The 14,283-nt window shown below is 29.7% G+C and overlaps 7 protein-coding genes across 7 annotated transcripts; 2 read left to right on the top strand and 5 right to left on the bottom strand.

Moving 5' to 3' along the window:
- Nucleotides 1-269: 269 nt before the first annotated feature.
- On the bottom strand, nucleotides 270-4,079 carry FG379_001299 (uncharacterized protein; the record flags this gene model as incomplete). The annotated part of the gene is made up of 1 exon (XM_067326902.1): nucleotides 270-4,079. The coding sequence occupies one exon, from the start codon at nucleotides 4,077-4,079 to the stop codon at nucleotides 270-272; it is 3,810 nt and encodes a 1,269-aa protein (XP_067183808.1).
- Nucleotides 4,080-4,524: 445 nt separating this feature from the next.
- On the bottom strand, nucleotides 4,525-5,541 carry FG379_001298 (mitotic cyclin-CYC2; the record flags this gene model as incomplete). The annotated part of the gene is made up of 1 exon (XM_067326901.1): nucleotides 4,525-5,541. One exon carries the CDS (start codon nucleotides 5,539-5,541, stop codon nucleotides 4,525-4,527), a length of 1,017 nt encoding a protein of 338 aa, XP_067183807.1.
- Nucleotides 5,542-6,353: 812 nt separating this feature from the next.
- FG379_001297 (uncharacterized protein) lies at nucleotides 6,354-7,148 on the bottom strand (the record flags this gene model as incomplete). The annotated part of the gene is made up of 2 exons (XM_067326900.1): nucleotides 6,354-6,998; nucleotides 7,077-7,148. 2 exons carry the CDS (start codon nucleotides 7,146-7,148, stop codon nucleotides 6,354-6,356), a joined length of 717 nt encoding a protein of 238 aa, XP_067183806.1.
- Nucleotides 7,149-7,941: 793 nt separating this feature from the next.
- Nucleotides 7,942-8,694, bottom strand: FG379_001296 (Grina-prov protein; the record flags this gene model as incomplete). Its single annotated transcript, XM_067326899.1, has 1 exon — nucleotides 7,942-8,694. The coding sequence occupies one exon, from the start codon at nucleotides 8,692-8,694 to the stop codon at nucleotides 7,942-7,944; it is 753 nt and encodes a 250-aa protein (XP_067183805.1).
- A 1,080-nt stretch (nucleotides 8,695-9,774) lies between these two features.
- FG379_001294 (uncharacterized protein) lies at nucleotides 9,775-10,467 on the top strand (the record flags this gene model as incomplete). The annotated part of the gene is made up of 1 exon (XM_067326897.1): nucleotides 9,775-10,467. One exon carries the CDS (start codon nucleotides 9,775-9,777, stop codon nucleotides 10,465-10,467), a length of 693 nt encoding a protein of 230 aa, XP_067183803.1.
- Nucleotides 10,468-11,378: 911 nt separating this feature from the next.
- On the top strand, nucleotides 11,379-12,224 carry FG379_001293 (uncharacterized protein; the record flags this gene model as incomplete). The annotated part of the gene is made up of 1 exon (XM_067326896.1): nucleotides 11,379-12,224. One exon carries the CDS (start codon nucleotides 11,379-11,381, stop codon nucleotides 12,222-12,224), a length of 846 nt encoding a protein of 281 aa, XP_067183802.1.
- A 417-nt stretch (nucleotides 12,225-12,641) lies between these two features.
- Nucleotides 12,642-14,237, bottom strand: FG379_001292 (uncharacterized protein; the record flags this gene model as incomplete). Its single annotated transcript, XM_067326895.1, has 1 exon — nucleotides 12,642-14,237. One exon carries the CDS (start codon nucleotides 14,235-14,237, stop codon nucleotides 12,642-12,644), a length of 1,596 nt encoding a protein of 531 aa, XP_067183801.1.
- Nucleotides 14,238-14,283: the final 46 nt, after the last annotated feature.

Below are 14,283 nucleotides of genomic sequence, written 5' to 3'. Positions count from 1 at the left end.
TAGTCTAAATAAATCTAATAAATATTTACCCTCTGATTAATTTTATTAATGTTATTATAATTTAAATAACAACATTTACACTAACTCTAATAATCAATATTAGTACTGTTTATATTTACTTGCCACTTTTTTATCCCAGTTTTAGTTGTTTTTCATTACCGTTTGTGTTACATTTAATTTTGTCAAATTGTCAGTAACTAATGATAATTTAAAGGCGGTAACACTTTGGGTCTAATATTTACTTGTCTCTGAGCGCTATATAAAAATTATTAAAAAATAGAATTTAAAAAATCCAATCTTGAATGATAGTCGTTGCTGTTATTGTTATTTGTATTCGAACTTTGAGACGAATAGTTGCTTTGTGTGTTATAACAATTTAACTTCAGGGACTTGTTTTCTTCGTACTCTTCAGTTATTTTTTTGATTCTAGACGATATTTCAGCTTTAATGCCAACTAATTCGCTCCTGTATTGTCTAATATTTTCAATAGTGTTTACTTTATCATCATACAATTTCGTTAAGTTTGATATATCTTCAGGAGTTTCTAAAATATTTATATATTCATCTATAAATGGGATTACGTCATTTAATAGCAACTGTATTGGATCCAAATCTAATATTTCGAGCATACTGTAATTGTGCCATACAGGTATTGCAAGTGTATTTTTAATATATTTACTACAGGGACTTGCTAAGATACTTTCTTTAATCATTTCAATACAGTGATTTACTATTTCTTTTAATAAATCGTATTCAAAGGATTCAAGTGTGTGTTTTAAGTATACCTTAAACCAATATTTGAACTCATTTCTAGATTTCACTACGAGTGATGATGTCATTTGGTGTTCGATATGCATTCTTGTACACATAATACTTCTTCTTTTATGTATTTCATATGCGTCATCTATATGTTCACTCTCATTTGGACATGTTTTTTCGGTACTTAATAATTTTCCTATTATATGACCAAACAATGTAAATATTTTTTCATGAGGATCTTTTCTTATTTGGCTACCTAAGTGCACAAAGCGTGAGGTTTTTTGTATCTCCCTTAGTAAAAAGGAATTATGAGAAAAATAATCTTGTTTTTTTATCTTTTCATCGCATTCATATTGATTTGTGTCCATGTCATCATTTTTATCTTCATTTATGTCAGTAGTTATATTACAAACTTCACTTTCATATTCGTCATATTCATCAGAAGCTGATACCGATAAATCTTCAATTATTGAGAATCTTTTATCACCATTTTTTGTATATTCCAATGCTGTTTTTTGAAAAATCATCGACCAATAATCTGATTTATAATATTGTAAATCGTCTATTCTAATAAAATTTGACAAACTGAATGAGTATGTAAATACTTTTCCATCATCATAATACAATACAATAGTTGGTCTTTTAATAATGTCGCTACTAGTGTTTTTTCGAAACACATCAATATTTCTATTTTTATGTGAAAACAAATCAACTCTGCTCAATTTGGAATTATTTAAATATGACCAATCTGCATCCAGTATCCAATCAATGTTTATTTGAACACTTTTATAATTACATGTTGTTGTCGATGGTAATTCAAGTAATTTTAACTTGCCATTTATTGTCACCAACAATATCATATCTAAGCTACTACATAATGTTAATTTTAATACATATGGTATCGTTATTCCTGTAATTATATTTGTTCCAGTCTTGGCATTTAATATATCTATATTTGTATTAATAAATAAGCTATTGTTTTTATCAACATAGTTCGAATAAAAAATTAGTAATATATCCCTTATTCTTATTAAATTTGTGACAATATTGTTATTACTTATCGGTTTAAACCACTGTACATCTTTTTTTATGTTATCTAAAGTATCATCATTATTGTTTTTTTCTTGTTTGACACATATAATTTCTGTCTTTATTTCTCTGCTTTTATTTATGTTTTCTAAAACTTTTCTGTTATCAACAAATATACACATCTTATATGTTTTTTCATCTATTATAGTATCGAAATTTACAGACAACCTTTTTGGATACTTTATATTATTTACCCATTCTCTCATAAATAAACCTAAATAGAAATCAACATTAATGTCGTTATTGTTACTTTCATCGCTTGATTTTTCCAATAACTTTAATGAATCCTTGCAAGTTCCTGTGTTATTATTTGTGTTTAAATCGTTATTTGAATTATTTTCCTTGTATTTATTATTCGCATTTACACTATTGTTTATTTGTATTTCAGAAGAATCGATATTACTATTAATTTTAGTGTTTTCATCAATATTTGAAAGTACATCTTCACTAATACCATTTCTTTTATCATCATTATTTGTTATTTTCAGACCGTAATTAGTCGTCTTAACAATATCAATATCATCTTCATTACTTTTATTAACTTCATTTTCCACATTACCATTATTATGTATTGTTGAGGAAGTATCTTCATTTTTTTGTATCAATGATAAATTTATTGGTTGTATTCTCCTTATTTTTGTACCTTTACTTGTAATTTTTGATTCCTCTGTTCTTTCTTGATGTTTTATTATTTCATTTACTGTTATTATCGGTACTTTTACCTTTTGTGTATTATCTTGAATGTCGTTCTGATTAATTGTACTATTTAATATGTCTACTGAAGGTTTTTCTGGTATGTAATCATAGTTCCAAACGTTCCAATTAGAGTCATATATATTTGAAGAATTTATTATTGATGATTTTAATAATGAAAACTCATCAAATTCAAAGTTAATTAATGTTAATTTATTGTCATCTGAACCTATTAATATTGTATTATTCATATTATTAAATGATATGCCAGTTACACTCGCTTGTTCATCCATAAAATTGGATAAAACCAAAAAACATTCAATTGACTTAATTTTGTCGACATTACTTAAGTCATATATCACCTTCCAGAAACTAACTGATCCATCTTGTGAACTTTGTGCACAAAAAGTAAACAATTCATCATTTCCCGTTATAATTGTTGATGAAAATTCAAATAATCTTATTCTTCTTTGATGACCTCTTAGTCTATAAGCTTCTGGAAATTCCAATTTACCATTAATTGATGATATATTACTTATACTATTTAGGCTCCATACATCTTCCATTTTATCAGAATTATTATTTGAATTTTTTTTTAATTTCATCCATCCAAATGGATAACTATCAGATACATCTCTAAATGGGTATAAACATGAGAAATAAGAAGTTCTAACTTCACCATATGGACAACCAATTAAACATGTTACTGGATCAAATATAGGTCTTCTTATAAATGTAAAAATACACGGTGAATTTGATATTAATCTGTCCTCTTCTAATAAGTATGATAATTGTATACAGTTTCTTTTAGAAAAATTCTTTTTATCATTTTCCTTGTAATTATACATTATCTCGAATATATACAGTCTCTTGTTACTCATTTGACATGCTAAAAATAATCCTCTATTGTCTGTATTTAAACCAGATACATGACCTACTTCGTGAACATTTTGTTTAATGTTTCTATTTTTCAATCCCATTTCAATAATATCTTTTACAAAAAGATTACAAGATTGACACTTTTCTTCTATATTATAAACTAATAAGTTTCCAGAAACAGTCCCATTTATAAGTATTTTAGACCCTTTAAGCCAACATATATCTGTACATTCATTTATATCACTACTTGGAAAGGAGGTATATATTGCCCAGTTCTCTAGTGGTTGCTCCGATTTATCATCTGATATCACTGTTTCATCATCGTTTCTTGAGTTATAACTCTTGAAATTATTACTGCTATAACATGTATTTTCATCATTTTTATAGTATATTGATACTTGCTCCATATCTACTACTGCTAAATATTTCCCATCGCTGCTCCATCTACACAATTTAATTATTGAATTTGTAATGCTCTCAATAAAGGATAGTTTGCGATGATTGCCATTATAATCAAATGACCATATTGAAACCCCCTTTTCACCACATATTGATATCCTTTCAAAATTCCATTTGTGATCTATTGGATGTGGTTGAAACGAAACTGAAAGGATTCCGTCTCCAGGGGCTTTAATATTATCTACTTTTTCTATTTTCATCTAAATCATTCGATTTTAAACTATTTTTATTATTTTTTTAAAAAATAATTAATATTATATTGCTAATTTCCTTTTATCGCGACGCTCTATTACACAATATTCCCATTAGAATACTTTGTATTTCTGAACTTTCTCTAATAGTTAAAAGATTATTATTTCTTTTTCTATACAATTTATATCACAATTTACCAGTTTTCCATGAAACTCCAAATAAGTAATTATTTACCTTTATTCTTTCCGCCAATATTAATCAGTATTTAAGTAGCCCAGGACAATAAATATTATGACAAATAATCATTGTTCATTATCATTATATGCAAAAGTAAGTGATCTTAAAACAATGAATTACTCTTTATTTGTAGAAAAAAGTTAGAATTGATACTAAATTCTTAATTTTGATCACTAATTATTTGGTTTTTTTCTTTTGAAAAGAACTACTAATTTATCATGACTTTATATTAATAAAGCTATTACATAAATAACTATAAGAGTTTCTCCATTTATTTGTTAGATCCTTCAAATAAATAAATGACAACTCCTCTGAATTAAGTTCAATTAATTTTTCATTATTAGTTATGTATTTTCTTTCTAAAAAAAATTGTTCATTTAAAATTCCAATCAAGTACTTGATAATTAATTTAACATCATCAACTAAGTAATTAATTTTTGAATATTTTTTTACTTTGCATTTGAATTCCTTTAACACATCTAAATTTTCATTACTTTTCTCCTCTTTTTCAAATATTATACACAATAATATCAATATTGAGGCGGAAAGTAGTTTAGGATTTACGAATGTAATAGTTTGATGTAGTAATGTTAATTCTGAAATATACATTGCACTTGAATAAAAATATTTTGGAAGTTTCTTTTTATCTGCTTTTCTTATGAATTCATCATTGAAAAACGGATCCAAATAATCAGCAATCGTTTTTTCATCAGATATTTTGAATTGCAATGTATTTAGTATTTCTGCTTCCATATTTATCATATCACTTGGTTTAAATTCAGAGTTACTCATTATACAATAATCAAGCAAAACTGCTGGATTTATATCCTCATATTTTGATGCTATATGCAAACAAGTTGCTCCCACTAATTGCAAATTATCGCAGTTAATGAGCTTACAATTGCTATTTTTCTCTATAAACCTATCAAATAGTGCTATTCCAATGTGAATAGTTGCCGGTCTAAATTGAAATTTCCTGTGAACACCTATTAACCAATCAAGCACAATTACTCTACATACAATATTCAATCCACATTCTATTAATTTTTTATTATAATTATTTCTCCACTCAAACAGCTTATTTATATTATTACTTTTTTGTATCTCATTGTTACCTATTATAGGCTTTTTGAGATCATTAGTTTTGTTTAATTTACCGTTGTTTCCTATGTTATCACTATTTCTATATCTATCTTCTTTTTGTGCCTTCTTAGTCCTTTTAGATATATTCATAATACGATTGTGTTATAGTTAATTACCTTTTGCAACAATTATAGTTTATTTAATTTCTTTGAACAAGTTAAAACAATTATTCTCCGCCCTTTCAATATTTGCTTTTGAGAATATAGTCACCTATTTTACACCAAAGTTATTTTAATTAGTGCTTGGCTTTCTACCTTTATGGATATATTTAATTCTTAAGTTAGAACTTAAATATTTCAATTGTCAATTAATTAAGATATAAATTTTTAACTGAGTCATTCACATACAAGTTCAAACCTTTAATTGTTTAATTTTTTCTTTTTTAATAAAGCTGGTTTAATTATACTTTATCCCACTAAAACAAGTTTTAATTGAATACAAATTTAACAAAAAACTGACAATAAGCCTCCAAGCCAGTGCACCTTAGAGGCTTAAATTATCATATTATGTGTTATTTTAGGAAAAAAATGCCAAATGACAAATCTTCACTATTTTTTGCTGTTGCATGCACATTTTGACCTTTTCTGTAATATTTTTGCCGCCATTAGTAACAATATATCGGTATTGAATATTCAAATTCTGACAAATTTGCATGTGGACAAATTAGAATAATATATTAACCCACAAATTAATCGCATACTTATACTCCTATATATTCACTAGAAACAACAAGATGGGGAGTCGCTTGGAAGTGGGTACAGACACTCCATGACATCAAATCTAATAAATATTAAAGCACAAAAAACTTGATTAATATGAGAACGGTATATATGAGAATAACTTAATATAACTTTACGCACAAACTAATAAAAAGCAGAACCCGAAACAAACTTGTTCCACTGTTATTCGTTCTGTGAAGATAATACAATAGGAACAGTTACAAAACCTGGTGGAGGAATGGGAGGTGGTCCTTCCGGAATCAGAGATGGATCATTAATATTTAAGGACATTGTTCCATATTTAATATTGCTATCCATATGATTATTAGTCTGTAAATTTAGGTTTGATTGAACTGGAAGTGGATTTTGCGCCATATAACGAGTTTGTTGACCTTGAGTGGGAATAATGGGAGGGAATGCTAGCCCTTGAGGATTATTATATAGAGGTTGTTTAATTTGACCTTGAGGAGGGACCGGATATCCGTGCCCCGGAGGAGGTGGTGGAGCTTGAGGAAATAGTGGAGGTGGGGAGGGTGGGTAGACCATTGTGGGATTACCTATATACCCAGAATTTGCGGATAAAACTTGATTGGGATTAACATTTTGCTGTGTGTTATGGTTTCTAGTCATCATTCTTTCTCTCAACACCTGTAAATACCTTTTCAACTTTTTTGATTCTGCTATTCTAAATTGTCTTTCAATTCTCTCCCTTGTTTTTGTTCTTTCCCTCTCCCTAAAATAAATTATAACAAATGCAATCAAAGCACAGACCACTAGTGATGATAAAACTGCCGTAGTAACAATTGCCCAAAGTGGTACCTCTCCATCCTTTATTAAAAAACAACGAGTGGATTAATTAAAGTTAAACATAATTCATTTAGATAAATCACTGACATTTAAACTTACATTAGTTGTAATAACTGTTCCAGAATCGCCATCAACGGCTGTATTTGTGTTATATACTTCAAGTTCACTCATTTATCATTTTAATTTAAAAAGACTCTTTTAATCTAGTTTTGTTTATCTGCCTTAATACTTATTCCTTTGTAGAAAAGGTTAAAAAGTACAAATTTACTGGTAGTTTCCACAGTAAGTAATATCGACTGAAAGAGTACAGAAAAAAACTTCTGAAAGACCTAATATATAGGGACTAAAACTAATATACTACCTTTAAAGAGCTCAAAATAAATCAATTAATTGAGGCTCTTTAAATCACAAATCCTATCCGAATCTTCGGCTAGTATTAAGGAAATAAGTAGAACTCTTTCACAGCGAGAAAAGATGGCTTGGTAATAATGGCGGTAACACACAACGTTAGTTCTATGGCGCCAGAGTAAAATTTTTTGTCCTAAATGCAACTAGAAAAGAAAACAAAAAAGCTGTAACAAGTGGGAAAATGAGTAAAATGAATAATTCAATATAATATTTTCTTTACTGTAATTCTTCAAATTTTATGGTGTGACCCTCCCCCTCTCTAGGTAAAACAATTTGATTTTAACGCCACCTCTAGAATTAGTGTCCCCACATGTCAGCTTCCACTAACTCAAGCCTCTCTAAAAGTACACCTAATCTTATTTATCTACAAAAAAATAATCAAAATACCGGGATGGCTTAGACATCCAATTAAGTGGTGGTTTCTTTATACTTAAGCAAAAACAACCAAAATCTCGCTGATGAAATGTGGAAAACTCTATATATAAGTAGTACTATATGTTTTAGCTACAAATTATTTTAATATAATTGTTAAATCTCTAAAATATCACGGAATTATTCATCTAGTATCTTGATTTATTGCCATTATAAATCTAAGTACATAAATAAAGATATTGATAATTTGGCTATGTATTGTCAATGCTGCTGAGACATAGCTATCTTCATAGAAAACATTCTTTTTATCACCTATTACAGACTGTGTCGTCGAAACAAGAGAAAATGAGAAGAATATAGCACCAATAGGTGATATAATAAGTTCGACTATCCTTGAAGTCGGGAAGAAAAGGTAGATTAATGAAAATACAAAGAGGGCAATAATACCATAGAAAATGTACATGTAGTATGATGTAAAATCATGCTTTGTTTGGAATGCAAATATTGTAAGACCAATAACCGATACAGAAGTAATCACCAGCGCCAATAGTATGTATCTCTGGTTCACAAGGAAGCAGAAGAATGCAATAGTAAATGCCTCAAATATTGTTACTGCCATGAAAAATATCATATTTGCTGGATAACTCGTTAATAAACTTGGAACGAAGTACGAAATAAAGTGCAAAATCATAGTTAAAAACATTATAGTTAATGGTGCAGAAAGCAACAGCTTATTTTCCAATAAGAATGAGAATATTTGAGGTTTGTAATAGATAAATATGGATGTCAAAGCAATGTCTACAAGGATTTGAAATAAAATCAAGCCATAAACCCTTCTAATAAAACCCATTCTCAAGTTTAATGAATATTCCCCATACTGCCCTTCTAAACCATCCAAATCATCATTTTCACAATCTTGATAATATGATGTCTGCATTATTATACTCTTTCACTCGATTCCCAAATTATTAAGGCACAAAAGGCAGTGTTTGTCTCCTTTAGCAATTTAACTGATATGATTTATTCAAATAATACAAGTGAGTAAATCCAATGATAACTCAAACTGTTACTTTAGAGGTAAATATAAGCCACTGTACATAAAGTTGCTATTTTCCCAAAAAAATATTCAAAATTCACCTCAAAAATACCTAATTTACCAATTCGCTTCACTTTAGTATCATAAACTCAATTTATTGGAAAAATTTCTATCCTGTAATTCATGTAAGTCTATATAAATTTCCCGCCATTGCCCTCAATATTACCAAGAGGCGCCATGCATTATTTATTTGTGAAATAAACAGGTTATATAAAAGACAATACATTGTTTAGAATTATTTTTTTAAAATAAAAAATATAATCTTGGGCAAAAATGTTACACAGACAATTTACCCATTAAGATAAGTGGGAGTAGAGGCGTATTGATATACATATATATTTGTGGGTTGCATCTTAGTGATCAGTTTTTATTCTTGCCGTTGTGGGAATTGGTTAAAATAGTATAGATTAGATACACTTTTTATTTTGTTTTCTTTAAGTTTTTTTAATTAATAGATATTTTGTTTTAAGTCCGTTAACTTTCTATAATGTAAGCAATGTGAAATTTTCACCTTTTAATCAATGTAGATATTGAAATAAAATGTTCATTATGACTAGTGGAGGCGGTACGTTAGAGTTTTGTATACCGCCGCCAGTGCCTAGTTTTTGTGAAACAGTGAATGATTTCATTATTAGACGAGGAAAATAAGAATAGCACATTAATGCTTAATATTGCTTAAAGAGAGGGTTTTATTCTGTATAGCAGCAATAAGTAGCATCAAATTGACAATAATAACGAGCTTTTATAACTGTTTGATTTCAAGTTCAATTTATATTTCAAGACCGAAGGGACAAAACAACTTGTTTGTTCATTAAAAGAAGTTCTGCTTTACCACAAGAATAGTAGGGCGTGTACTGGAAACATAGAAAAATACACAGTTAGTGTACAGATATATAGGGTTATTAATAAATTATTAAAAGAATGACCGAAATAGATTCAGAGATTCAAAAATTACTGAATTCCGCGTCCAGATATGACATATGCTTCTTGGAAAAGTACGAAAATTGCGTTAGAGACCAGGTAAATAAAGGACAATACAGTCTAGTAAATAACCTGGCAGTCTTACTCCTATATACGATTCATCCAAATAGAGTCGATTTAGAAATTGTTCAAGATATTCTATTACTTTCAATGATAAGAGGTCCAATTTCGCCAGACTTTATGGCATGCACTTATCAGATTTCACTTCCAGTACAAAACGAGCCTCCAATTAAAGAAATAATTCAATTTAACGAGCTTCTTACAAGTTGTAGATTTTCTGATATGTGGACTCTCTTGAAAAATAATAGTACTTTAAGGAGCAAAGTTGAAAGAATAGACAATTTTTATAATTCTGTACGTGATATCATTGTTCAAAGTATTGGTTGTTCCCATAGTTGCATAAGTATTCAGGTTTTAAGTGAGTCAGTTAACTTCTCAAAGGATTCTACTGAAATTAAGGAGATAATTGAGAAGAACAACTGGATTACTGATCCATCTTGGGAAATCGTCAAAATACCGGTCTTAGAAAACCCAGTTGACAATAGTATAGAATCAAATATTACTAAAAATAAACCTTTAGAGACAAATGAGAATATCATTAGAAACTATCTTACTATACTAAACAGTATTTAAGAAGAAATTAATATATCATCTTTCTCTCTCTAATTGTAATTTCTTTAACCACTTTCTTATTTATTATGTTATTAATTATCACTCACTATTTTAACTATTATGCTCTTTGTTTACTATATACATTTACATCCTAAAGTGTGTGTCTTTTAAATCCAATTAGTCACGTCAATTATATGTGAAATAGGTCAATAAGCAAATGGCTTTTATGCTGGAAGATCATTTCACTTTTAATGAGTACATAAAGGCATACTTTAGTTGATTAAATCTACACTTTAGTGTATATGAAGAAACAAATATATATACCTTGGTGGTTTTCTAATGATGTAAAACATCGAACAAAAAATAAAAAGTCAATATTTGTCATTTAAACGAGTTCTTACTGTGTTTGAAATAAAGACTTAACAAGGTTTCCTATAAAAAAAATAAAGTCTCATGATTAAAATTAATTATTCACGTCAATTGGTTGCTGAAATAGCAACAGCCTCATCTACATATTGTCTTCGGTCTCGATTCTATTTATACTAGAAGTGTGATGGATTAAAATGTAAAATACGGAATAGATCTAAAAAAACGATTAGATACTTATTCTTAACTATGCACACTTTTTGTTTAGATCAACCAAATTTTATACTCTAGGCTACCGCCCATTTTGAGCTACCAGCAAATCAACCTGTTGATAAGCAAGAAAAAGAATAGTTGGCGCCAAACAATAGAGACAAAATATACAGGTTATTATTCCGTCTCAGAAGAGAATAAGGTATTGAAAAAAAGTAACTTGGTACTGGAGAATTTGTTAGGACAAACAGTACGCAGTGGGTAGCATTTTATCGATAGGTTCGTGGTTTCTTGTTACACTGGGTGACAAAACAAGAAAATCTATTCTGTTGGCATTGATTTGAATTAGATAAAGGATGAGTAACATAAGTATTATCCAGGGAGATTTAAATGAATTGAAGACTTTAAAGAGTCAGTGTAAGAGGGATGGCGTTAAAATGATTTTGAGTAACCAGATTAGGTTACTTGAGGAAAAACAGAGAAATATGTCAATATCTGACAGTGGCAGGAGAAACTTTGAGAATACCGGAAGTAACAGTGCAAACATTTTGAACAACACTACTAACACTGGTTTGCAGAGTAGTTACGATGAAATGGATCATTCAGATAGAAAAATAACTCATAGTTCCGGAAGCAATAATAACACTGCTGCAAATGACACAATTCCAATTGAGGCCTACACACCTATTACAAAGTATAGCTGGGATCAAACGGAGAAAAATGTTAAGATATATATAGAATTGCTTGGAATTCAGAGTAAACCAGACTGTTTGGAATTAAAATTTGGTAAAGATAACATTGAGTTGTTGGTCAAAAATTTCGACAACAAATTCTACATATTTACTGTTAAACTTCACGACGAAATTACTTCTAAGGAATGCAGTCACAAAGTCAAGAAAGACATGGTTATAATAACATTGAAAAAAGCTAACTCCAGTGTGAAGTGGCCAAGATTGTCATACAAAGATAGTCCACTGAAAAAGTCATCGAAGTCTGATAATATTGGAAATGATATGGGTGGCGGATTCGCTTCGCCTGGTGGATTAGGGGGAATGGGACTTGATCCTTCTTCAATGGAGAACCCAATGTCCGGAATCCAAAACTTAATGAGAAGAATGTATGAGGAAGGTGATGATGAAATGAAAAGAACTATTGCAAAGGCTTGGACAGAGGCCCAAAGTAAGACATTAAATATGCCATAATAATCGGAATTTTGATTCAAACAAAAAACAACTCAATTTAGACTGCTTTTCCTTCCACTTTATGTATCACTTAGGAACATGCCCTTGTTATTGTTTCAACCTGGCCCGCTCTCTTTGTCGTTTATCTAGTTCTAGGTTTACAACCTAATTTGATTGCATAGAAGACGGCAATGTAAACTAGGTAATTCTCAAATAATTTTGATTCATGAGCTTTTTGAACATAAATAAAAGTGGTGAAAATGGTGAAAGTAACACTAATGGACGATGCGTTGGTCTACAAGTAAATAGGTTGTAATATTAACTAGAAATGGCGTTGCTATTATTGTTTTAAATAGAATTGTACCGATGAATTGAACTTAGTGCCTAAATATAACAATTAATCTTCTGTTAAGTTATCCGGTTTATTTGGTCTATTATCTAATTAAATGCCAAGTCGTCGGAGAAAATCGGGACTTCAAGGAAGGAGTGGTTTAGAAACAGTGTGTTTCTTACAACTTGAACCTTTAGGAACTCATACTCTGCTTTCTCAATATACACTATATGGGATTTGGCATCCGGATTTTCTGTTTTATTGAGGAAGCTTTTGGTTGCCGATTCACTTCTCTTAGTGGTGGCTTTACCCTCATATTCCACACTGGCAGCGACATTGTTCGCATAGCCACTAGTTTCGTTAAAAACAACACTACCACTTTCACTCGCTCTATAAGTAAACAAGATTCTACTATAGAGGAAAAATCTAGACCCACTAATATTCGAGGTTGAATTTTGGATTTCATTATTCATGGAATTATCACTTAAACCTGTATCAAAATGCTCGTCATATTTACTAATTTTACCTGAGAATTTTACTTTGAAACAATTCTTCTTAATGATATATAAGTTCATGTATTCTTTCTCATTATCCACATTGAAGACAATAATGTTTGAGTGTTGTCTCACGTACCTCTCGATGTAATATAACAATGAGGAAATTGATGGATAATTGTTAAATAATGTTACACCTAGGTTATTGTTCGAAATCAAAAGTAGCACACTGGATTTCATAATATTGTAGTTATTATCTGTACTGTTCATCCAACCGAGAATATTTTTACAATTGGAGCAGTTAATAAGGTTGTAGTCTCTGTCACTGTCGTAATAGACATCATTCATATCTTTAATAAAAAGATGATTCGTACTTTTGCAAACTTTAGACGTATCTTTTTCAATCCCAAGTACATTTTCCGAATTAAGTGAAATATGGTACTGACCCAAACAAATCCAGTTGTTTCTCGCGTAGAAACTATAGTTGTTCGCCGCAGTACTTTTACTGAGTAGGGGGTAACAGTTGTCACATGCCAAAACTTCTGAGCCATGTATCAACATTTCACTAGGTAAAGGTGCCACTACACAAGTGTCGATGTATTTTGAAATCAAATTGGCACATTTATTGCAACGAATACTGAATGTAGTCCCCTCCACTAATCTTGAATTACTTCCCTCAGTATACTTACTTAAAATGGCATTTTCGGTATCCATATTCAAGGTCTCGTTGCCTCCAATTTCAATAGTATTATTGTATATGTATTTGCGCAAGTCTTCCAAAATACCATTTGAAACTAAACTTGTCTTGAGACTGTATTTCTTTTTGGAATTGAATACTACTCTAAAAAGCAGTATTAAGTCTCTGTTGTTCTCCGTAAAGTCATTCCCATAATGCTCATTTTCACTATAATAATTTACTTTGAAAATATCAATTAATTCAATGCTTTTTGGCACGTTAATGAAAAAGGCAAAAATTAACTCAGATTTCTGGCAAACTTCAATATTTTCGGAAGTGTTGCTTCTCAGTTCAATCCAATACTGGTCTTCATCCTTTGTCAGTAAATTTGTTATTATTTTACTGTTCAAATTACCTTCACCTACTTTTTTAGTTAACAATTCCAGGATTTTTCTTTCAAAGTAAAATAGCGTTAAAATTCTATTGTTGATGTAACCGTCCAGCTCAAATACAACATGGTAACTGCACATCATGCAAATAATTTCAACATTTAGACAGAAAGTCAGAAATTACATAACC

This window comes from Cryptosporidium bovis (genome assembly GCF_009768925.1).
Source record: "Cryptosporidium bovis isolate 45015 chromosome Unknown contig_21, whole genome shotgun sequence".
In the NCBI taxonomy this organism is placed as follows: Eukaryota; Apicomplexa; class Conoidasida; order Eucoccidiorida; family Cryptosporidiidae; genus Cryptosporidium; species Cryptosporidium bovis.
The sequence above is the reverse complement of the archived record's forward strand: the minus strand, read 5'-3'. Positions and strand labels throughout refer to the sequence as shown.